At 36.9% G+C, this 26,671-nt stretch overlaps 1 protein-coding gene across 2 annotated transcripts in view; it reads right to left on the bottom strand.

Annotated features, from left to right (window-relative positions):
* Nucleotides 1–11,092: 11,092 nt before the first annotated feature.
* Nucleotides 11,093–26,671, bottom strand: part of COPS4 (COP9 signalosome subunit 4) — a 46,565-nt gene continuing 30,986 nt past the window's right edge. The window contains exons 7-10 of one of the 2 annotated variants that reach the window (XM_017675388.3): nt 23,302–23,472; nt 19,403–19,518; nt 17,799–17,883; nt 11,093–11,625 (exon numbers count right to left, since the gene is read on the bottom strand). In XM_017675388.3, the coding sequence (XP_017530877.1) occupies nt 11,492–11,625; nt 17,799–17,883; nt 19,403–19,518; nt 23,302–23,472 (506 nt within the window). In that variant the 3' untranslated portion in view covers nt 11,093–11,491. The remainder of the gene's footprint in view (nt 11,626–17,798; nt 17,884–19,402; nt 19,519–23,301; nt 23,473–26,671) is intronic. The other variant, XM_017675389.3, reaches the window with a different exon arrangement.

A 26,671-nucleotide genomic window follows, 5' to 3' on the forward strand; every position in this document is an offset into this window, starting at 1 on the left:
GTCGAATGCTTTTTCTGCATCTATGGAGATGATCATGTGGTTTAGGTCCTTCTTTTTGTTGATGTGGTGGATGATGTGGATGGATTTTCGAATGTTGTACCATCCTTGCATCCCTGGGATGAATCCAACTTGATCTTGGTGTATGATCCTCTTTATGTAGTTTTGAATTTGGTTTGCTAATATTTTGTTGAGTATTTTTGCATCTATGTTCATCAGGGATATTGGTCTGTAGTTTTCTTTTTTGGTGTGGTCTTTGCCTGGTTTTGGTATTAGGGTGATGTTGGCTTCATAGAATGAGTCTGGGAGTATTCCCTCCTCTTCTATTTTTTGGAAAACTTTAACGAGGATAGGTATTATGTCTTCCCTGTATGTCTGATAAAATTCCGAGGTGAATCCATCTGGCCTGGGGATTTTGTTCTTGGGTAGTTTTTTGATTACTGATTCAATTTCGTTGCTGGTAATTGGTCTGCTTAGACTTTCTGTTTCTTTCTGGGTCAGTTTTGGAAGGTTGTATTTTTCTAGGAAGTTGTCTATTTCTCCTAGGTTTTCCAGCTTGTTAGCATATAGGTTTTCATAGCATTCTCTAATAATTCTTTGTATTTCTGTGGGGTCCGTCATGATTTTTCGATTCTCGTTTCTGATTCTGTTGATGTGCATTGACACTCTTTTTCTCTAAATAAGTCTGGCAGGAGACTTAACTACTTTGTTTATTTTCTTGAAGAACCAGCTCTTGGTTTCATTAATTTTTTTCTATTGTTTTATTCTTCTCAATCTTATTTATTTCTTCTCTGATCTTTATTATGTTCCTCCATCTGCTGACCTTAGGCCTCATTTGTTCTTTTTCCAATTTCAATAATTGTGACATTAAACTATTCATTTGGAAATGTGCTTCCTTTTTTAAGTGTGCCTGGATTGCTGTATACCTCCCTCTTAAGACTACTTTTTCTGCGTCCCACAGAAGTTGGGGTTTTATGTTGTTGTTGTCATTTATTTCCATATATTGCTGGATCTCCATTTTACTTTGGTCGTTGATCCATTGATTATTTAGGAGCATGTTGTTAAGCCTCCATCTGTTTGTGAGCCTTTTTGCTTTCTTTGTACAATTTATTTCTAGTTTTATACCTTTGTGGTATGAAAAGTTGGTTGGTAGGATTTCAGTCTTTTAGAATTTACTGAGGCTCTTTTTGTGGCCTAGTATGTGGTCTCTTCTGGAGAATGTTCCATGTACACCTGAGAAGAATGAGTATCCTGTGGCTTTTAGATGTAGAGTTCTATAGATGTCTATTAGGTCCATTTGTTCTAGTGTGTTGTTCAGTGCCTCTGTGTCCTTACTTATTTTCTGTCTGGTGGATCTCTCCTTTGGAGTGAGTGTGTTAAAGTCTCTCAAAATGAATGCATTGCATTCTATTTCCTCCTTTAATTCTGTTAGTATTTTTTCACATATATTGGTGCTCCTGTATTGGGTGCATATATGTTTATAATGGTTATATCCTCTTGTTGGACTGAGCCATTAATCATTACATAATGTCCTTCTTTATCTCTTGTTATTTTCTTTATTTTGAAGTCTAGTTTGTCTGATACTAGTATTGCAACACCTGCTTTTTTCTCTCTGTTGTTTGCATGAAATATCTTTCTCCATCCCTTGACTTTTAATCTGTGCATGTCTTTGGGTTTGAGTTGAGTCTCTTGTAAGCAGCATATGGATGGGTCTTGCTTTTTTATCCATTCTATTACTCTGTGTCTTTTGATTGGTGCATTCAGCCCATTTACATTTAGGGTAATTATTGAAAGATATGTACTTATTGCCATTGCAGGCTTTAGATTCGTGGTTACCAAAGGTTCAAGATTAGCTTGTTTACTACCTTACTGTCTGACTTAACTCGCTTATTGAGCTGTTATAAACACAGTCTGTTGATTATTTCTTTCCCTTCTTTTTCCTCCTCCTCCATTTTTCATATGTTGCGTGTTTTGTTCTGTGCTCTTTTTAGGAGTGCTCCCATCTAGAGCAGTCCCTCTAAGATACCCTGTAGAGGTGGTTTGTGGGAGGCAAATTCCCTCAACTTTTGCTTCTCTGGGAATTGTTTAATCCCTCCTTCATATTTAAATGATAATTGTGCTGGATACAGTATCCTTGGTTCAAGGCCCTTCTGTTTCATTGCATTAAATATATCATGCCATTCTCTTCTGGCCTGTAAGGTTCCTGTTGAGAAGTCTGATGATAGCCTGATAGGTTTTCCTTTGTAGGTGACCTTTTTTCTCTCTCTGGCTGCCTTTAATACTCTGTCCTTGTCCTTGATCTTTGCCATTTTAATTATTATGTGTCTTGGTGTTGTTCTGTTTGGGTCCCATCTCTCAGGAGTTACGTGTGCCTCCATAGTCTGAACAACTATTTCCTCCCCCAGTGTGGGGAAGTTCTCAGCAATTATTTCTTCAAAGGCACTTTCTATCCCTTTTTTTTCTCTCTTCTTCCTCTGGTACCCCTACAATGCAGATATTGTTCCTTTTGGATTGGTCACACAGTTCTCTTAATATTATTTCATTCCTGGAGATCTTTTTATCTCACTCTGCATCTGTTTATATGCGTTCCTGTTCTCTGGTTTCTATTCCATCAATGGCCTCTTGCATCTAATCCATTCTGCTTATAAAGCCTTCCAGAGTTTGTTTTACTTCTGTAATCTCACTCCGGATGTCTGAAATCTCCCTCCGGACTTCATCCCTTAGCTCTTGCATATTTCTGTGCAGCTCTGTCAGCATGTTTATGATTTTTATTTTGAATTTTTTTTTCAGGGAGACTGGTTAGGTCTGTCTCTGCAGATCCTTTCTCAGGTGTTGTTTGAACTATCTTGGACTGGACTAAATTTTTGGCCTTTTCATGGTGATAGTGGTGGCTGTAGGCAGGTTGTGGGTGTGTCAGCTGGGACAAGAAAGTCCTTTCCTGCTTGCTGAATGCCTTGCCCTTCTCCACTGCCTGTGATGGTTACCTGCACTCCTGGAGCAGCCACAGGGTTAGTCCCTTACGCTGCTGTGGGTGGGGTCTCCATCAGAGCATCACAGAGCTCTGCGGGGGGTGGCAGGCACATGGAGGCAGGCACCTCCATGTTAGCAGCGCCCCTGCCCGGCAGCTGTGTGGCAACAGCAGCCTTTGGGTCTGGCCCGGGCAGCTGTGCATTGGGCTGGGATTCCGGTCAGCTGCTGGGAGCGCACCTGCTCCCTCTGGCTCTGCTGCAGGTGCACACGGGGCTCTTCTGCACGGGCCTCTACTGGGCTCCTCTGGCTCCACTGCCACAGGTGCGCATGAGCTGTGCCCGGGCTGTTTGGTTGTTCCACTGCAGGATTGCACAAGCCTCTCCTGGTCCCCTCCTGCACCATTGGTGCACAGATCTGCTCCCGGTCTCTTCTGGTGCCACTATCCCCAGCACACCCTGCCACTCTCCCGCTACTGGGCCAGTGTGTCGGGGTCTACACCAGTTGGAGGAACGACTGGCAGACTGCTTAGTGCCATGAGGGGCTTCAGAGCTGCACTGTCTCTCCGGGGTTTAGGGCGCCTAAGTCTTGGGGACAGCCTTTGTCTTCTCACATGTTTGTAGGCAGAAAGGGAAAGCACCTTCCCCCATGTCTGAATGCAGCATGGGAAAGCACAAGCTTGAGCACAACCAGTGCAGTCCTTGGAAGTTATCTGCCCACAAAAACATATCTTGTCCTCGAAGACGAGCCAAGACTCCTCACTCTGAAAATAGGGAGACCTTGAGGATGTGTGAAAACACCACCCCTGCTTCTGGCCTGTCCCCCCTGAGAAGGGAAAGATGAGTATAGCACTTAGCTGAGGTCTGAGAAAGGCAGTATAAAAATAAAGGTACTGCGTCTCTTCAGGGCTGCAGCCATTGTCTGTCTGTCTGTGTTGTCTGTTTTTTTTGTTCTCTCATTTCACCCAAAGAAGATGAGCGGCACACTACATCAGGTGCCCAAACGTGGGGCATCCTCTCAGAGTGAGTTGTACATATATTCAGCTCCACGCCTCCCCTTCAGACTGTTCGGCTTCGATGGCAGGCACCATCAAGTGGTGCCCAAACAGGGACCTGAAGTACGGAGGAGTACGTGAGAGCCACCACAGGATAACAGTGCGCACACGAAACAGGTGAGGGGCGGTGATCATTTAACCTCTGAGAGTAACATGGGGGCCGGAAACAGCCAAGTCCTGTTTGTACAGATACTTAAGCATATGCTGCAGACGTGCGGTGCAAAGGTAGGGCAACAACAACTAATAAAATTTTTAGAATTTATAGAACAAGTATGTCCTTGGTTCCCCGAAGAAGGTATCTCATTTCAAAGATGCTGTTTTTCGCAGCTCAGGAGGTAGTCCTGCAGCTAACATGATGTAAATAGAGCCTGTAAAATAATCAAGCGACACCCTCAAACCAACATGTAAATAACTCTATTCTATTAACTCCTTTCCTTAGAGGTAGTCGTCCTAGAGCTAGGCATTTCCTTGTCTGCAGCCCCAAGGAAGCAAAACAAGCTTGTAACCCAATCAAGGCTCCAGCAGTGAGAAGTCACACAGTCCCTACACTTACCAGACAGGCAAGGGTCTCTCAAGAAATGACTAAAGCTCAGGCAGAAAAAGCTAGGAAAACTGACAGTAATTCAATCCCTAAGCTCTAAAAAAGAAGTGTCTTGTCTTCTGCACACAAACCTGGCCTCAGTACAAACTCTCTGTGGCTTGGCCCCTGAAAAAAGTATGCAATATAATGTTATGCAGCTAAATATATTTTGCCACAAGGAAAGAAAATGTTCAAAAGTCCCGTGAACTACTACAATATAGAACTAGTTTTCTAAATTCTTTCAGTGACAATCTATTCTACTCACTAGGTTCATCATTATCTTTGAAAATTGGTAAGTTTTAAACTAGAGTCCCTGAGATAGAAGAAATTAATCTTTTACAATACAGCCTGGCTTTAAATAACTCATGCTAGAATTGTACATGCATTTTATTTCCAGCCCCCTGGATTGGGGCTGTCTAAACCTTAACCCAGTTATGTAAACTGCTTGCCCTTAGAGTGTATTCTTAAAAACTGAAGTACTTTTAATCGAATAAACTAAGAAGAAAGAAGACAATTAAATATTAGTAACTCAAATCTTTGTGTCAGTTTGTCTGTGTTTATGTTTTTATATGAAAAGTGTTGCTAACTGTAGTCATTATGTCTCGGTCTGTATGTTTGTGCCTAAGTGTGTAACTAAAAAATATTTTCTACCTCCGGAAGGTATTAATAAAAATTGATTTAAAAACAAGCTCTTGTGAAAATTGGGAATTCTAAAATTTCCAGAAAATCTAATAAAAAATAATATGCATTAATGCTAATTTAAGCGTAACTGATATGGACATGTCCTTATAGTTATCAGCTGCCAAAGTTTACTTAAAGTCATTTAAGTTGATATTACCTGTTAAATATTTTAAGATGATGATTAAAGAAAAGCTTGACTTTGATGTGTAGTGAAAGTTTTATAACTGATCTAGCATGGTTGCTAAAAATAAGTAAACAAGTGCAGCAAGTAAACTTTTTAATAATAATACTGCATTAATGTATAACAATGTATATATCTGCAAACAGCTTGAGAATTTTTGTGGTAACCAAAATTCTTAAAGTTTGCTAAGTTATATAGACATATTTTGTACTTAATGAAAAATTGTGCTTTAAGGCACATTTCCAAAAATGATAAAATATGTTCATAAATGTATCAATCTGAAGAATGCTGGTGTAACAGTTTACAGTGGCCTATTTTTCAGTGTTCACTGAAGGTTAAAGTATCAAATGGTTTTAAGTTCTAATGAAAACTACTTAATATAATAAGGAAAACATTTGTGTATGCTAAAGAATGTATGTTTTAATAAGAGAAGGTATAAGGAATAAAAATGCATTGTGTTGAAAGTACAAGAAGATAACTATTCAAAAGTACAGCTGTTTGTTCAAGGAAAGAAAACACTGAATGTAAGAGGAAAGTTGTGGGAAGTTTGTGAAGGATTGATATGGTCTTGCTGTGTGAAACTGAAAGCAAATGGATCTTGATATCAAGTACACAGCAGGACTAGAATTTTTGCTTGTTAAAAGAACAAAAGTTTATTACTCTGCCTTTAATGTTGAAAGATTGTAGAAAGTTTTCTAATTAGTTATTAAAACAGTTTCTTATGCTTAAAGACTTAATAAATTGTCTGTGTATTTAAAAATAATAATAATAATATCAGTATTAAAAAGACTAAGCTAAGTGTTGTTAACAACTATGTAACCTTCTGCATTTGCTTTTAAACTTCCTTATTATCATTCTGGTTAAATAATAAGTGTTATTTAATAACTATAATTCTATTTAGGCAAGTGCCTTAAAAACTTTTGACAGCTTCCCAAAACCAAATTTCAAAGGGTACTTTTGTCTCTAATTAGCTCTGATATTTTCCAGAAGGCCCCTGGAACATGTCAGAGGAATTTCTTCTCCTCATCAAGGAAAATATTTGACTAATTTGGCTTATTTACCTGACATATACTTACCTAAAAAGTGCTGTCAAAAGGAATAATGCTAAATTTTATTACTGAATGTTTCATGTTACATAAATACCACTGAACGTTTCCTGTTACATAAATACCATGTTACATAAATACCCCTAAAGCTCTTACTCTTGATGCCCAATTAAATTTACCTGTTAGTACTACTATAATTACTGTGTATGTATTAATTGTACTCATGTAGCCTCTTACTGTAATTGTACCATCAATGTAAAATGGTCTTCTAGATATAACTTCCAAATAGTTGGGTATTTTTGTGTGATAATGAAACATATCAAGCCCTTTCTTCACACTATCAAGGTGTTTGTGGGGTGGGACGCATTCTTCCTACTCTAATAGACCACCTGGATATAGGCGCAAGAGGCTTCTCCAAGCTCTGCCATCTGATTGTCATGAAAACTTGAAACTTTGAGATCCTGCCACTGTAGCAGTTGCAGCTGCGTTCCTCCTGCTGGTTCCTGGACTTGTCATTGGAATGCTAAAGGAGATATCTAAGCTGGCCTATGCATATAGCAAAACAACAAATTTGACTGCTTCTGTATTATCTGAACTCAGCCAAGAACTGGGAGAAGTGTGAGCTGCGGTGCTTCAGAATCGCGCTGCTATAGACTGTCTGCTGTTAAAAGAACATGTAAGATGTGAACAGTTTCCAAGAATGTGCTGTTTCAATTCGTCTGATTTTTCTCAAACTACCCAAAATCAATTAGATGATATCCATCATATTGTCAATAAGTTTTTACAAATGCCTAAGCTATCTAACTAGTTTTCTTAATTTCATTAGATATAACTAGTAATTGTATGTCTGCCTTTGTTATGTATCTGTACTCCTATTCTGTTAATGTGTGTACGCAATTTAACTAGTAGTTTGTTAAAACCTATATATATATTCAAGTTATGTTTGTCTTTTGACATGTTCGATCTCAGCCATGTAATGCATATTTCACACAAAACTGAGATACCATATAATCCACAAGGCCAAGGCACTGTGAAACATGCTGATGACACCCTTAAAGCTCAATTGGAAAAAACAAAAAAGGGGGAGTTATATGCCCGGTCACCCCAGAACCATTTAAATCATATCTTATTTGCAGCCAAAACTGCATCTGATATATTAAATCATATAAAAGACATGTTCAAAGAACCCCTGAATAGTCTCTGGCACGCTGTCACACCTCTCTTAACCCTGACTATTTTATGTTTTCTATTGCTGTTATTAGGGCCTTGTGTCCTTCACAGCATGTGAAACTCATCCAACAAGCCTTAAGAGACCTGCATCATTTGAAATTGCAGATGGCTCCCCCACTTGTAAATCATAAGTTCTAAAGTCAAGTATGGTAGCCAATGACGGGTAAGATATGGTTGAATTGTAAATACCAACCTAAGACAGGGAGTGGTCGACAGAGGACTATAGCCCCATGACGGGTAAGGATTTACTTCAACCATACAACCTAAGACAGGCCCATACCTTGACCTAGTCTGAGTTAGGCTGGCTGTTTTATTAAAGAAAAAAAGGGGGAGATGTTGGGGACGGCCTTTGTCTTCTCACATGTTTGTAGGCAGAATGGGAAAGCGCCTTCCCCCATGTATGAATGCAGCATGGGAAAGCACAAGCTTGAGCACAACCGGTGCAGTCCTTGGATGTTTTCTGCCCACAAAAACATATCTTGTCCTCGAAGACGAGCCAAGACTCCTCACTCTGAAAATAGGGAGACCTTGAGGATGTGTGAAAACACCACCCCTGCTTCTGGCCTGCCCCTCCTGAGAAGGGAAAGATGAGTATAGCACTTGGCTGAGGTCCGAGAAAGGCAGTATAAAAATAAAGGTGCTGCGCCTCTTCAGGGCTGCAGCCATTGTCTGTCTGTCTGTGTTGTCTGTTTTTTTTGTTCTCTCATTTCACCCAAAGAAGATGAGCGGCACACTACATCAGGTGCCCAAAAGTGGCGCGTCCTCTCAGAGTGAGTTGTACATATATTCAGCTCCATGCCTCCCCTTCAGACTGTTCGACTTCGACGGCAGGCACCGTCACCTAAGTTTCCCCGGGATTCCCAGCTGCTCGCTAAGTGTGCCGGGACAACTTTGTCCAGCTATGGGGTCCCTGTCTCTTTAAGACTTGCAGAAAGCACTCGCTTTTCTTTTCTCTCAGGGGCGCCGGTTGCAAGGTCCTGCCCACAGGTTTTGCTTTTCCGTTTCTCTAATATCCAGCACCCCGTGCACCTTATGTCTGCGTTCCGGGTGCGAATTTCTAGAGCTGGTTGTTTAGCAGTCCTGGGCTTTCACTCCCTCCCCGTTCTGACTCCCTTTTTCCAGCCAGGTTTTGGGGTGGGGGAGCTTTCGGGTCCCACCTGGCCACGGCTTGTATCTTACCCTCTTCGTGTGATGTTGAGTTCTCACAGATGTAGATATATCCTGGCTGTTGTACTGAATCCACTGGTGTCTCTTTTAGGAATAGTTGTATTTACTGTATTTTCATAAATACATATGTTTTGGGGAGGAGATTTCCTCTGATCTACTCACACTGCCATCTTCCCGTAATCCTTCTCTATAAATATTATTAATGCCGACAGAGCAACAGCACATTTCCTGCTTTACAACCGCATACCTGACAGGTTCATTGTCATGTTGCTGACTTTCTTTTGAATATGATGTATCAGAGCAATAAAAATTCAATTATCAAATTCAGTGACTCAATGTTGGCTAAATGTTGATGGATATATGTGTGAAGCAACTTTTTTTCATATTATCTCATTTAGTCCATGTGGAACATTTTACCCTGATGAAAATCTCACTTCTTGATTTCCTTCAGTCCTCCTCCTATGCTTCTGGTCCATTTCATTTGTAGGGGTTGGGGAGGGGGAGGCAAAACTACTGTATATGTTTATTGTGAAATTTCAGGGAAATAAAATGTGAAGCACCAAGACTTTAATAGGCGGCACTCAACATACTTTAGTGCTATACCCCTTCCTTGACTTGCCTTATAGATACCAGTACTTCACAAGGTTCTGTCCTGAATCCACTCCATTAATATTTTATGTTCTCGGTGTCATCTACTCCCACTGTTTCAACTGCCTCTTAAAGGCCACCTGTATTTACAGTCTTCCCCTGAGTAAGAATTTCCCAACCTTCAACCAATCCCACTTCACCATGCTCTGAATAGCCCACAACTCAACCCTGCCCTGAACACCTTAAAAAGCTTTGTCTTGCTGATGAGCAGACAGCTTTGAGATATCCTCCTGTCTCCCTGCTCAACTGCCTTGCAATAAAGCTCTTTCCTTTTGCAAAAGCTGGTGTTCTGTGTTTAATTTTATGGTTCACATCACACAGCAGACCCTCATTCGGTTACACATTTATACATTTTACACACTTTAATCCTTAAAGAGTTTCCATCTCTCTACTTACATTACCATCTGTTCTTTCATGTTGTCTACCTTTTCCATTAGAACCCTTAGCAAATTAACCATAGCCGTTTTAAATTCCTGGTCTGGTATTTCCAGACCTTTGCCTTACCTGAGGCTGGTCTAATGCTTGGTTTGTCTCTTCAAATTGTGCTTTTTCTTGCTTTTTAATCATCTGTGGATAAAGTGAAGGTTCCTATGGCCAGGATCCTCACCTGACCCTAAACTACTTGATGTAACTGGCCTGCTGTTGGCTACTGCTTCCACACCCGTAAACAATAAGCTATTATCAACTGAGTCACCGTATAGAGAGCTCTGCCCAGGGCTCTGGGTGGAGGCAGAGATGAAGGAGGATTACAGACCTGCAGACGTTGGATGATGATGTAATTCTAATGCTCTACCTATTGCCAGGAGAACAAGCCCTGGGCTGTGACTCTCAGAAGTGTTTTCTTAGACTTTTTTTTCTCTTATTACATGATATAGGAAGGCTAAAGGGGGCTGGACTGTCTAACTGCCTTTCCCCAGATTAGAGAAAGTTCTGGTAGAGGGCTGGCCTTTGTTATGGAAGATGATTTAAGCATATTTCAAAATAGTTACTTTCCCCTCTCTAACCCTGCCTGAAACACAAGGGTATCTTAATTATCAGAACTGGGTGGGGTTCCTGGGGGTAAATCCTAGTAAGTGTGAGAGCTCCCTTAAGAGTGGGGTCTCAGGGGTTTTAACTGTCAAACTAGTCTACACTCAGCTTCAAATTGTCAAAGTTACCATTTCACTGCTCATGTAAGTTATTGCTCCAGCAACTTCTATTACCAGTAAGCTGATCTTTTATGAATGTATTTGAATTTTCTCCAATTTTGGGGTGGTTTGCTCTGTGACCTCAATCCTCTGGTGGCTCTAAGAAAAACCACTGATGTTTAGCATGTTCAAATGCTTTTTTCCTGTTTTGAAGATGAACTGATAACTTGTAAGCTCCTTGCAAGCTTCTTCCTGTGTACTCTAATTCTTGATGCAACTACAAATATTACACATACTGTCTACTGGCTCTGTCACTCTGAACGCCTGAAGACAGGCATTATGGTTATTGTTTGCATTTCTAGCATATGGTATAAACCAGTGTCCGCTAAATTGAAAAAAAAAGGAACAAAACAGTTTACTGATTAAAAACAAAGTACTCCTTTTATTTGGCTCACTTCTCCATTTATTAGAATGACCACATTTGGAGAGACACAAAGCACTTAAATTTTACATGACTATAAAGTTATCACAAATCCCAAACTTTTTTAGCCACAGATATTTCACTTACTCCATTTAAGGAAAATGCTTTCAAAACATCTGAGATAGCTTGATACACAGAGATCCTGAATACGTGGGAACTACATATTTTTAAACGCTTGTACTTCCTGCTTTAATAGTGTCTCCTTTAAATGGAACCCAACATAAAAGGGACTGAAATATGTACGGTCATGATGCAAATGCTTTGGAGAAACAGTGAAATTAGTCTGTACAACATGGAAAAATAAGTAGTATGCACAGAAGCTGTGCAAGGATTCACTGAGCCATCTGGGCTTCCATGGCTTGTGCTGTCCATTCTGGTGCTGTCTGACTGATTTTTTCCAAAAGGTTATTCACTTGGAAACAAAGTGATTGGATCTGTTTATCCCACGTTGGCAGAGCTTCCCGAGCTAAAGGAAAAGGAACAATGTACCAAGTTTAACATTACTCCTTTATATTCACAGCAAATGTGAGTGAAAAGATAAATACGGTAGTAGTGCTTAAAAGTTTACTCCAAAAACTGCGGCTAATAACATTAAGCTAATTAAACAATAGTTAAAAACAGTACCCAAATCATTGGCACAAAATACAAAACAAAGAAAACGATACACATGGAGATACATATTGTTGTTACTCATGAAAACAAACTAAAACCAACCACAACCTCAACCACAAAAATGACCACAGAAGTCAAAGTGCCTCACTCAAGCTGACAGTCTCATCACCTATGCTGATTCTTAAGATACTGCCACCTGCTGGGAAAAGCAAATCTATTTGCATATTCAAAGCTGTCTCCACTTGATTCTGAAGGATGTCTGTAGTTAGAAATGACAAATGCAGGGGAGGGCAGAGAAGGGAGAGTCCCATTCAAAACAGCATCAAAACTTACAAAAAATGGGCAAAGTATTCGTGAAAACAAATAGTGAAACAAAGTATTAGTGAAGTATTCACTAAAATAAAGTATTAGTGAAATAAACTATAAAGTGTTAATAAAGGACATAAAATAACTTGAGTAGAGACAAATCACATTCCCAGACACAAAGATGCAAATATCATAAAAATATCAGTCCTTTCCTATTTATATATAAATTTGAAGAAAATTCCAAAGACAATCTCCTTTTCTTTGTTTTGTTCTCTAACAGGACAAAATTATTAATGCTACTATGGAAGAACTAATGTGTGAGACTAGCCAAGATAATTTTGGAAATCAAAATCTGGGGGCAGGTTTATAGTATAGTGGAATATTATCACCCTTAAAAAGGAATGAAGTGCTGATTACATGCTACAACATGAATGAAATTTGAAAGTATAATATTAAGTGAAATAAGTCAAAAGTTCACTATTGTAATTGCATTTACAGGAAATATGCAGAACAGGTAAATCCACAGTGACAGAATGCAGACTCACGGCTGCCTAGGGCTGGGGAAAGGGAAGAGGGAGGAGTGAGCTAAGTGGGCACAGAATTTCCTTTTGGGAAGATGAAAATGTTTTGGAACAGGGTAGAGTTGTTAGTTGTACAACACTGTGAACATACTAAATGCCACTAAATTGTTCACTTTAAAATGGTTAGTGTTATGTGAACTTCAACTCAGTACAAAAATAGTAGTGGAGGGGTAGGAGTTGCTTTACCAACAGTAAAATTTACTATAGATTTATCACCATATTGTTATAGGTCAGTGGAACCAAAAGATTACAGAAAATATCCAAACATATATGTGGTACACAATATATGTCAAAGATCAGAAAGACTGTTTTACTTAATAAACAGTACTTACATAATTAGCAACCCAACTTTAAAAAACCAGCTAGACTGTACCTTAAAATTATACACAAAAATGTACTGGAGCCAGGTTAAATTTCTATATATAAAACAATAAGTAAATATATTAGAAGAAAATTTAGAAAAATACTGGTTTTACCCCAAGGAGAGGAGACCTTCTTAATCAATAAAGAAAACTCAAAAGCCATAAAAAAAATTGACGTATTTGGCCACATAAAGTTTTTAGATGTGTTTATTATATACAATGCCTTACACACATGACAGAATGGGAAAATGTTTGTAACACATACAGCAAACAGTTAAAATTATCATTAAACAAAAGCTACAGCAAATTGATACTGGGAGTCTGAAGGTCAGGTGTGAAAGGAAGAAAACAGATAAGAAAAGTAACATCAATTCACAGAAAAGGAAATGCTAATGGCCAACACATAGGAAGATATTAAACTTCATTAGTGCTAAGGAAATGCACATTAAAACAATAATGTAGTATCTTCTCCCACCAATAGGCAAAAAATAAAAAGAGGAATAATATATAGCTGGTGAAGATTCATTCTCATATTGATCAAAGTATGAATGGCTATACCTTTCTGGAAAGAAAGCTCATATCTATTAAGAATCAAAATACATATATGCTTTGATGCAACGGCATCATTTCTGAGACTCTGTTCTACATAAACAGGTGTACCAGTATATAAAGATATGTAAAAGGCAATATGTGAATAGTTGAAGTCCATGAAATACTATATGCAGCTATTAAAACAAATAAATTCGATTTTTTGCTACTGACTTGAAAATGTCCACAGCAATTAAATTTAAAAAACAATTTGTAAATAACTATTTGTAGTACATTAGACACTTTAAAATACAGTGCCACTTTCAAGGAAAACAAAAGCAAAAATGAACAAATGGGACTACATCAATCTAAAAAGCTTCTGTACAGCAAAGGACACCATCAGCAGAACAAAAAGGCGTCCTACAGTATGGGAGAATATATTCATAAATGACAGATCCGATAGGGGGTTAACATCCAAAATATATAAAGAGCTCACATGCTTCAACACCCATGGGCAGAGGATCTGAATAGACACTTCTCCAAAGAAGAAATTCAGATGACCAACAGGCACATGAAAAGATGCTCCACATAGCTAATCATCAGGGAAATGCAAATTAAAACCACAATGAGATATCACCTCATATCAGTTAGGATGGCCAACATCCAAAAGACAAGGAACAACAAATGCTGGCCAGGATGCAGAGAAAAAGAAACCCACCTACACTGTTGGTGGGAATGTAAACTAGTTCAACCATTGTGGAAAGCAATATGGACGTTCCTCAAGAAACTCAAAATAGAAATACCATTTGACCCAGGAATTCCACTCCTAGGAGTATACCCAAAGAAAACAAGATTCAAAAAGACATATGCCCCCTTGTTTAGTGCAGGAGGATTACAACAGCCAAGATACGGAAGCAACCTAAGTGTCCATCAATAGATGAATGGATAAAGATGATGTGGTACATATATAAAATGGAATATTATTCAGCCGTAAGAAAACAAATCCTACCACTTACAACAACATGAATGAAATTAGAGGGTACTATGTTCAGTGAAATAAGCCAGGTGGAGAAAGACAAGTACCAAATAACTTCACTCATTTGTGGAGTATAACAACAAAGCAAAACTGAAGGAACAAAACAGCAGCAGACTCACAGACTCCAAGAAGGGACTAGCAGTTACCAAAGAGAAAGGGGGTGGAAAGGGTGGGTGGAGAGGGAGGAAGAAGGGAGTTAAGGGGCATCACGATTAGCACACATAATGTAGGGGGTCATGGGGAAAGCAGTGTAGCACAGAGAAGACAAGTAGCAACTCTATAGCATCTTACTATGCTGATGGACAGTGACTGAAATGGGGTGTGTGGGGGGTCTTGATAATATGGGTAAATGTAGTAACCACAACGTTGCTCATGTGAAACCTTCATAAGATTGTGTATCAATGATACCTTAATAAAAAGAATTTATATATATACTGTCACTTTTTGAAAAAGCTCTCTAGATATTTTTACATATGTGTTATAAGTAAGAAGAAACACACACAAGATTTTAGATTAATATTAGTTATGCCAGGGTGCTGGAATTAGAGGAGTGAAGGTAGAAGCAGAGGTATAGTATAAACTCCTCATTAATACTTGCAGTGCTTCTCTTGTGAGCATATTTATCATTATAATTTTTTAAATCTAAGAAAATGATAAAAGATAATTCATACTCTATGAAGTTAGTATACATTAATTTAAGTAGTCCTTTTACTTGGTGACACCTCTGCTATATGATTCATTATATACTGTTTGTTTATTCAATACTTACTTATATCCCAATTTACAATAGATGAGGCATCAAAAAAGATGTTGGATATACGACGGACAAAAAGAGAAACTTAGTATCTACCACCAGGAAGCTTAGCTTGGCAGCAGAATGAACATTTAAACAAACAGTTACAGAAATGAATATAATTATGATTAATGCTAAGAAGAAATTCAAGGTTTCTTAAGAACGTATAACAGTAAGCCATACCTAACCTGGGAGTCAAAAAAATATTATTGATTTAACATTGCTCAAACTAGGACACAGAGACAAAGCTAGCTGGAGAGGTTGGTTATGGGAGGAGTAGATATTTCAGAATGTTTGATGTGGAGAGGAATTTACAGTGCTAAAAAAAAAAGATATGGCTGGATTAGAAAGAAAAAGCTATGAAGGATCAGGCAGGATCTTTTGGAGGCTCTGTAAGTACAAAAGAAGAGACTAACATGATTTAATAACTTGTTTTTTTTCCCTGCTTCTTTGCATTTTTAGAAGATCACAATCATTCTGACTATATACTAGGACAACTAGGCTAGAAAGGAGCAATTGTAGATGTGAGAAAAAAAGTTAAGAAGCTATACTAAAGCCCAAAAGGGGTTATGGGTGTTCAGAGTAGGATGGTAACAGTGAGAAATGAAGTAAGTATGTGGATTCCAGATACACCTGGGAGATAAAATTCAAAGGATTCTGGGCAGCAACAAAGAGGACAAGGAATGCTGGAGAAAGTGAGCAATGCAGTGTTTGCTGACTGGTTGCGGGAGGCAGGCCGGGAGAGGAGATAATGAACTCAGTTTGGTATGTTCATTCTAAGATACTCATGGAACAATCAGATGGGGAGCACCTGGTAGTTAGTGCCTTTGAGTCTGAGACTCAGAAATTTATTCTCGAAAGGTAAATCTAGGTACTATCTACATAGAGATGGTAACTGAATCAATGGGAACAGATGAGATTCCCTAGGGAAACTAAGTAGAGTGAGGCAAAAAGGCCCAAGCATAAGCCCTAAGCAACTCCAATATTAAAGGCACTAATAAAGATGTAGAATCTATAAAAATGCCAGGAAGAATACCTGGAGAAGTAGGAGGGAAAGCAGGTGAAGAAGATGATAGAAGTCAAATAGTTGGGGTGGGAGGACAGTTCAAAAAGAAGTGAATAAGCAGTCCTATTTGATGTGCTGAAAAGACAAGATGAGGCCTGAAATGAAAGGATTTTTGTAAAAATGGGAGAGACCAGAGTATGTTTATTATTGATGGAAAGAAGCCAACAGAGCAAGAAAGGATGAAAACAGATAAAATAACGGCTAATCTCAAATTCCTAAAAGTTTTTTTCAGGGGAGGGGCAGGGCTCAGAAAAGGGATCCAGAGTGCAAGTGAAAGAACTGGAAAGAAAGACAAATCACCTCACAAAGAAAAAACATACTTAGATCTATATTTAAAATTATAAATTAATGTATCTAATAAAGTTGTTAGGAAAGTTCCACATCGATAGTTTTTTTTTCCTGTGAAATAACAATTTTCTGCTGAGAATGAAGAAGAAAAGTCAGAGATCTGAGAAAAATGGTATCTGCAATGCAGAGCAGGAAAGAGTGGACTAGATTCCAAATGTATCAAGAATCCTAGGAAGTGCTGAGGACCCATGAGCTTTAACTGCAGAGGCATCTATCTGTCTGGTGCTCTGACTCTCCTCCAGCAACCTTAGTTAGCTGCTCCAGTACAGGACTGGAAAAGAGAGAGAATGGACTCATTCATGGTGAAGTTTTGCTGGAGAGCTGAAACAGAAAGTTAATGGTTGGAACAAAAAGCTATTAGGCAAGTATTTTGGGGCACCTGTAAAAGAGCAATTGAAATAATCCTGGAACCCAAGCTGAATATAAAGAGTAGTAGAGACAAAAAAAGGGCTGGGCTGATTAGAAGGAAGGAAGTCAATGGACCAGAGGCTCCAAAGCAATCAAGGAAGGATCAAAGTAGAAGTAACTGAGACTGAGCACTAGAAAGATAAGAAAAGGTTATGGTGAGAGTGGGGTATTTCAAATTAGAGTTTTACAAATAGAATGGTTCTGGCATACAGCAAGGTCCAGGGTGTACAGGAGGTGGGAATAGGGGATGAAGAAGTATTAGCCAATGAAAGAGTCAAGAGATCTATTTATCTGTCTGCCTCCATTAGTTTAACTAGCTGCTCAGGAAATGCAACTGGCATTCCTACATGCCTGATACATGGTATGTAGTCAACAAATGTTTGGTAAGTAAATGAGTGAATTGATACAACAATTCTAGTTTCAGATTTCTCTGCAGCACAGACAAGGCTGCATTGTGTACTCATGAATGTAAGTTCATAAAAATTATTTAAATTACTTCTTTGGAAAATAAGCAAACAAATTGTTCAACATGTCTTAATCACAAATATACAACAGTTCACTGCCATTTCATTATGACAGAAGTAAGCAGAACCTCTTACTTTCAAAATGAACTATTCCATCAATCTGATCAATAAATCCATTCATACGTCCTTCTGTTATCATTTGCGATGCTATCTTTTCTGCCTGTAAAAAAATGTTTTTTAGTTTTAAAAATTAACTCTTTGAAACTTTAATTATATCTACAGTTACTCACATGTGAGAAGAGAATTGAAAGCTCTTGGTCTGCTACCCATCACTAAGCTTTACAGATGTGGTCACTTGACATTCATTAAAAGAGTAAATCTTATAAATCTGCCTATTTTTAGCCCCCATTCTTTATGAGCGCAACCCATTATTTTAATTGGGATCTGTTTTTCTTGTGACATTTTGGACAAGAACCCAGCCCTCTTAGCAATTTTTTCCTCTGCTCAAAACCAAACTATCTTTCTTCTCACTGGGATCCATGCCTGAAAAAAAAAACAACAAAAAAGGTTTTCCTATTCTATTTCAATTTTCACAGTTTACCATCCCAAAAATTCTTAGGAAAGTGGCATTCTTGCAGAAAAAATTGAAAGGAGGAATAGATTTTCAAATTTAAAAGGGAGTTGAAAAGATTTAAAAGACAACTAAAGGGGAACAAAAAGTCCTCTACCTAGCTCCTAAAGACATAGTTCATGTTTGCTATGTGGGTTGTGACTTAAGTCATTTAAGTAATTCTGACCATCTTCACAATCAATCCTAAATCATTTCTGAACAGACTGTGACTAATATTTCTTGTTAAAAATATATTCACTTCCCTTAGCCTCAGCAAGGGATCAAACCTCAATGCCTATGAAGAAAGCATCTTTTAATGGTAATTTAAGTTTTGGTTCCCAAATTGTTTCACTTCTCTTACTGCATATTGAATATGTACAAGTAAGGGAATTATGTTAGAAAATCTTAAATTAAAATTTCACTAACAGATAAAAGGGGATATGACCCCTAACTACTTGACTTTAAGGTTTGCAAGTGAGGTGAAAGTAAGGTTGATAGCTTACTTTTACTATTATTTAGAATTAAGAGAATGCTTTGTAAATGGTACCTGAAATATGCCTGGTAACTTTATTTATCCAATACTACTGGTAACTTTATTGGAATATATACATCACCTACCAAACCCTTATCATGACTAAGAATGAAATTAATTCCCTAATAACTCAGTCAACTTAAGTTAAATCATGCACAGAAATTACAACAGATTAGCCTGGAGTATTACTATAGCCATTCTCTCAAAGAAATGAAATATTTAACCTTTGGGTCAACTTAGAGCAGAAAAAAGAAGTAAGGCATGTATCGGAATCTTGTTAATCAGAAATCAGAAACCACTATGAAGTGTATTTAAACAGACACTAAACAAAGATATTCTCACAAAATGGGTATCATAACCTGGAACCCCTTTAAGATTGCCATTCTGGATCGATCACTTTATCATAAAGTACAATTAAAATAAAAAGTACCATCACAGTACTATTTTAACATTCAAATAATTTATTTCTATTTGAGGCTTTTAATGTGTATTTCTGTTGCAGTTGCCAATATTTATCAATTATATATTTTATTTTCCCATAATGTCAATAGGTTTAATCTCTTAACTTCCTTTTTATGTATAAAAACAAGAAAATACCTTAGCTGCAGGGATCTCTAAAAGAGCTCCAAGTTCTTCAAAGGTAATATTATTATATAATTTGCTTGCAGACAACAAATTGTGTTCAATAACAGCTCTGTCCAAGATGCTAGAACCTTAAATATAAATAGTTATAAATTTGAAACTTGTTTTATACTGTTATAAGATTCATCCTTTTCCCCCCAAAATTTCTAGGCAAGTAATAACTCATAACCATTGTCTTTATTCCTCTTATCAAAATTTAAAATGCCTTATTTGATATAGTTTGAAGAATATACAATTAAATACAAGTAACATATGTTAAAAAATGAGTGATTAGCAAGTAGTTACTAACTAGTTGAATGGATTTAACCTTTTGGGTTTCAGGTTGTGCTTCCTTAGGGTAGCTATCAGATTCATTAACTTTTCTTTTCTGGCTATTAGCACACATTTTTATTAGCAAGCAGCAACAAAACAATCATGGCACCTGTTTTGCAAGCTTTATAAAGTCAATGTATATAGCTTAACAGAAACATCTCTTTTGGACACTCCACAAGCACCTAACTCTGAGACAAATGTGAGAAATATCTGGAAGGCAGGACCAGCTAACCATGAGAGGTCAGGCATAGCATCCTCCCTTAAGGGAGGTAATACAAGGCCCAACAAAGTTCTGGACATAAGGCCCCAAGCTGAAGGTGTTAGACTTCTGGGCTCACCCAATTTTTTTCTTTCCAGTTTTACTGAGGTATAATTGACAAATAACATTATGTTAGTTTAAGGTGTAAAACATAATGATTTGATATATGTATTTATTGTGAAATGATTACCATAGTAGTTAACATCTATCACCTTATATAGTTATGAATTTTTTTCCTCACATAGTTATGAAGTTTTTAGCAACTTTCAAATATAAAGACTTAGATAAATGGTAGGAAGACTTAATATTAAGATGTCAATACTCCCCTAACTGACCTATAGACTCAATGCCATGCCTATCAAAATTCCAGCTGGCTTCTTTGCAAAAACTGACAAACTGATCTTACTATTCACATGCAAATTCAAGAGACCCAGGGTAGCCAAAACAATCTTGAAAAAGAAAAAAGTTGGAAGTCTCACATTTCCTGATTTCAAAACGTACTATAAAATACCAAAACAGTGTGGTACTGGCACAAGGACAGGAATTACAGAATAATGGAATAGAATTTAGAGTCCAGAAACAAATTCTCACATTTATGGTCAATAGATTGTCAACAAGAATGCCAAGGCAATTCAATGGGGAAATAAGTCTTTTCAACAAATGGTGCTGAGACAACTGGATATACACATGCAAAAGAATAAACTTGGACCCTACCTTATAGTGCAATACAAAAATTAACTCAAAATGAATCAAGATCTAAATATAAGAGTTACAACTATAAAACTTCAGAAGAGAACAGAGCCAATGTTCATGACCTTGGAGTAGGCAATGGTTTCTTAGATATGACACTGAAATTATGAACAACAAAAGAAAAAACAGGTAATTTGGACTGCACCAAAATTTAAAACTTTTGTGTTTCAAAGGACACCATCAAAAAGGTGAAGAAAAAATACAGGAAGTTGGAGAAAATATTTGCAAATCATCTAATAATGATCATATCTAGAATCTATGAAGAATTCTTACAATTTGATAATAAAAGGAGAAATACCACAATTTAAAAATTGGCAAAGGATCTGAATAGTTTGATAAAGATATACAAATGGCCAATAAAGCACAGAAAAGGTGCTTTAACTCCCACCTTCAAAGAAATATCATTAACCCTCAGGGAAATGCAAAGCAAAACAAAAAAATACCACTTAATACCCACTAGGAAGGCTAAATCAAAAAGACATATAGTAAGTGTGGGCGATAATACAGAAAAAATGGAACCCTTACATCTGGCAGGAATGTAATATGGAGCAGCCATATTGGAAAACAGTCTGACAGCTCTTCAAAAGAATAAATGCAGAGTTATTATATGACTCAGTAATTTGACTCTTAGGTATATACCCAGGAGAATTAAAAACTTGTGTCCATACAAAAATCTTTAATGTTCACAGCAGCATTATTAATAGCCAATAGCGAAAAAGTGAAAACAACCTGTATATCCATCAACTGCTGAAGAAATAAAATGTGGTACATCCATGTAATAGACTATTACTTGGAAATAAAAAGGAATGAAATATTGATACAAACTACAACATGGATGAACCCTGAAAACATGCAAAATGAAAGAAACCAGCAAAATGATATGTATTATATGATTCCATTATATGAAATGCCCAGAATACACAAATCTATAGAGCAGAAAGCAGATTAGCAGTAATGCTGTACAACTCTGGGATTATAATAAAAACAACTGAATTCTAATTAAAAAAAAAAAAACTGTCTCAAGATTTCTAGCCTAAGGTCATAATGCCAAAAAACAAAACTGTCCCAAAGAGATAAATAAGGAAAGCAATAAAGTCTAAAATGGAAGAGGAAGAAGACAAAATATCTGTCCTCTTTACAGACCCATGTGAGAAATCTGAGAATCATTTACATCCTGAATGATCCTAGTGAGTATCCCTCTTTTAGAAAAATAATTATCTTTTTAGAAAAGACTACATATCTTTTCATATTTTTTCATGGCCAGAAAGTCATGATCTGAATGAAGCTTATATCTGTAGCTCAACTATATCAATTCTGGAAACTTTTTCTTATTTATGTAGTTTTTATGTCACACATCTTCTTGCATAAAGAATTCAAAGCTGCTCAGAAGAATATAGAGAACGAAAGACAAGGAAATTTAAAAGTAAAAAAGAAAAATGAATAGCAACAATCAAACACCTACACACTATTTACAGGTGGGCTACAAATTTAATTTTAAGCTTTCTAGCAGCCAACCAAAGTAAGAAAACCAATCAGTTATCAACTCATGATGTGTTTACATAAAGTAAAGTAAAAACCAACTGCTCAGGAGAATCACAACTAATCCTAAGACTGTAAAGGAATTTTCCTGAGGATCTGCATAAATAATATCCTATAGGAAAAATAACTGTTGTAGACAGAAAGGCGATAATCAACTGGTTTGCTTCTTAAAGTACAATTAAAAGAAATTCAATAGGAGTCAGTCAATATAATCCCTTCACCGACCTGCTTCAATTCAAGGCAGCAAGATTAGGTGACGTGTACACCTGTCAGCCAACCCCCTACATAAGTGACTCTACAGCTAAATTCTCTTTGATACAGGATGCCACTGAATCCAAGGCAGTGAGTCTAAGAGATCTACATGTTACCTTGACCTTTTCCATGTTTCTGATGGTCTATGTCCATATTTTTTATTACTATGCGTGTTGTTATAAGCCACTTTTAAATCATTGTAGACAAACATACATAAAATAATTGATGTTATAAACAAGCAACTATTATAAACTCTTTTCCTGCCAAACATACTCTGACTTAAGCAAATACATCTCTTAACTAGGAAACATGACACCAAGTTCTATTCTTATTGGCAATACTTCCACCCTAAATAACCCTGGGCAAACTACTGTGCCAAATTTTGCTCTAAAATAGGACTGGGTAATTATGCTCTGTTATAAACTGATGCTTAAAATTTAGATACTTATCAAATGGTTTGAGCTTTTTAAAAAACAGGCACTATAAGCATAGTTTAAAATTCTTCTGCCCTTGGTTCCCTCAAAAATGCATTACTCCACAAAATGCTTTCCAACAAAGGTATTTTTATACTTCAAACCCGTATCTGGGTATGATGCCCATTTTCAGTCAATATAATATTCTTTTATCAAGTGTTACATAAAAATATTGTAGAAAAATATCAAGATGCTTCACATTTCACATACTTTCCACTAGTGCGTACCTAAATATTTACTACCACATACGTTTAAAGCATGATCATTACCATCAGCTGTAGTTGCTTTCTGGTGAGGCATCAGCATGGCAGCAAATTCTTGAAGTTGATTTCCTCTGATGATCCTATCCAAGTACATTTTCTCTAAGATCCCATAAGCAGCAAGTTGCTGGCACCTTTCATCCTTAAAAAGAGTTGCCAGCATCCGAGAACGCTGCTGTCCTAAGGGAAACAAATGAGCATCAAATATTCTCACCTATTTCTTCAATAAAAATCTTTGTTATGACTAGTTTTGCCTACTAAAATACATGGTCCACTCTTGTTATTTTGTATTAGGTATGTTCTATAAAGTTGCTGCCAACACTGAATTAGTAAACACTCAATTGTTACTCCTAAAGGAAATACAGGGTTAGGTTCTTACGAGCCTCTAGTCACAACATTGTTGTCAGTTGATCATATTCAATCCTGTTTTATGTGTGTTTCTGTGGAAAGGCACCTTATTTAATATATAGTGTTGATTCATTATTCAAGAAAATATATACATAGGGGGTGTTGTGATGTATCATTACTTTAAAATGATGTATCAAAAAATATGTGACAGAAAGCAAGCAAATATATGAAAATAAGCCCGGAAAATTTAGAAAAAAGGAGTAAAGGGAGAGTAGCTCCGCTTTGATGATAAAACATAAAGCTATAATAATTCAAAGAGCACAGTACTAGTATATTAATAAACAGGCTAAATAATGGAACAGAACACTATATCCAGAAATCTACTATAATGTGCTTCAAATCAATCGGGAAAAAAGATAGGCTATTCAAAATAAAGGATGCTAAGTCAAATGACAAGCCATTTAGCAAAAAAAAAGGTTAATTCCCTATCTCATTCTTTACACTAAAGTAAATCCAAATGGATTAAGTTTTGCAAGTAAATTTAAGCAAGAAGTAGGCCAGACTCATCTATACTAGTGTTTATGCTTGAAGGTGGGGGTTGGAAATAGTGATTAGGAGGAAGAAGAAAGGCCAAAAATGAACCCCTAAAGCAGTGATTCTCAAGGGGATCCCTAAGACCTTTTCAAGGGATCACTATTTTGATAATAACATACAGATATCCTTTGCCTTTTTCACTGCATTGGCATATGAACCGCTGGAACAAAAGCAATGGTGGCCAAAACTGGTGGCACACAGCACAAATCAAGGCAGTGACACTAGAACTAAACTGCATTGTACCACACACTCAACAGTGCGCCAGTATTTTCCAAACAACCAATACATGACTGTATAAAATCTTACATGAGTAAAAGATCCACTCAAAGTGCAAGACAGACCAAGATTTGAACATAAGAGAATGCAAAAAGTTCATCAATACGGTTTCAGATGCCACCCTGCAACTAACCTATAAGAGATTATACCACTTGTCAAGTTAAGTGTATCAAAGAAGAACATCCACAATTATCTGAAAAAGCCACTAATATGTCTTTTTCCAACTACACATTTGGATTTCCAACTATACATCTGGATTTTCCAACTTTACTCTATGAAGTTGGAATTTCTTCATATACTTCCACTAAAACATGTCAAAACTGACTGAATACAGAAATGCCTTTAAGAACTTTTTTGTTTACTAAACAAGACAGAGATTTGAAAAAATGTAAAACAATTCCGTTCTAACTTTTCTTGCTTTAGAAAATTATTACTTTATAAAAACATGTCATATCTGTTTATATGTAATGAAGCTACTACTGCTACTCTTAAATGAACTTGTATTTTTGAAATTTCTCATTTCAATTTCTAATTGAATAACAGTAATCAGTAGATATAGCCTAAAAAGTGTAAAGAGTGTAAGGGGTCCTGAGGACAGAGGATTTGAGAACTTAAATACTACAAGAAAACATGCAGGAATTTAAAATACATAATTTCAAAGTAGGAAAAACCCTTCTGAGTAAGTCAACAAGAACCAGAGGCCATGAAAGAAAAAATTAATATACATATATATAAAAATTTAAAGTTTCTGCATGGCAAAAATTCAATGAACAAAGCCAAAAATAAGAAATAGAGGAAAAGCTTCCACAAATTTGAAAAAAAACTTTGTTGAATTTCTCATATGCACAGACACTCATAAGTCACGAAGGATAAAAACCCCAAAACATGGCTAATGAACATAAACAGAAAATTCACTGAAAAAAAATTACATGTTTTTCAACAGTGATTTTTCAAACATGAAATGGTGCTCAAGGGGATTCATAATAAATGTAATGTAAATTAAAACCAAACTAAAAAACTATCCTTCATTTGTCAGATTGGCAAAAATTAAAAAATGTAATATGTGTGTGAAGAATCAGGTACATATAGACATTGTTTGGAGGGTGACACTAAAAGGGCAATGTATAATTTCTATCAGAAGTTTAAATGTGTGGACCCTTGGAGTCAAGAATTTGACCTATACATCTACTTACACATATGTGCATAAACACTACAGCATTGTTTGTAATTGACTATTAGTTATAATAAAGCCAAAGAATAAAAAAATCAAAAAGAATGAGCTTTATGTATTGACTTATGAAGATCACTATGATATATAGCTACATGAAAAAGCAAATGGCAAAAGTGTGTATCATGCTACCATTTGGGTGTAACAAGAGGGGATATATACACATGTATTTTTTTTATTAAGGTATGATTGATATATACTCTTCAGAAGGCTTCACATCAAAAAAATAAATGTGGTTACTAAACTTACCCATATTATCAAGTCCCCACCCATAACCCCAATGCAGTCACTGTCCATCAGTGCAGCAAGATGCCACAGATTCACTATGTGTCTTCTCTGTGCTACACTGTTCTCTCCGTGATCCTCCATATCATGTGCACTAAACATAATACCCCTTAATCCCCTTCTCCCTCCCTCCCCACCTGCCCTCCCACACCCCTCAACTTTGGTAACCACTAGTTCTTTCTTGGAGTCTCTGAGTCTGCCACCATTTTGTTACATCAGTTTTGCTTCATTGTTATACTCCACAAATGAGAGAAATCATTTCGCACTTGTCTTTCTCTGCCTGGCTTATTTCACTGAGCATAATGTCCACCAACTCTATCCATGTTGTTGTAAATGGTAGGATTTGCTTCTTTCTTATGGCTGAATAGCATTCCATTTTGTGTATGTACCACCTCTTCTTTATCCATTCAACCACTGATGGACACTCAGGTTGCTTCCATATCTTGGTTATTGTAAAAAGTGCTGTGATAAACATTTGAATTGGAGAAGTTGTATTCTTTGGGTAAATTCCAAGAAGTGGGATTCCTGGGTCAAATGGTACTTCTATTTTTAGTTTTTTGAGGAAACTTCATATTGTTTTCCACAATCGTTGAACTAGCTTAAATTCCCACCAGCAGTGTTAGGAGGGTTCCCCTTTCTCCGCATCCA

The sequence above is a fragment of the Manis javanica genome, chromosome 5 (genome assembly GCF_040802235.1).
Source record: "Manis javanica isolate MJ-LG chromosome 5, MJ_LKY, whole genome shotgun sequence".
Lineage (NCBI taxonomy): Eukaryota > Metazoa > Chordata > Mammalia > Pholidota > Manidae > Manis > Manis javanica.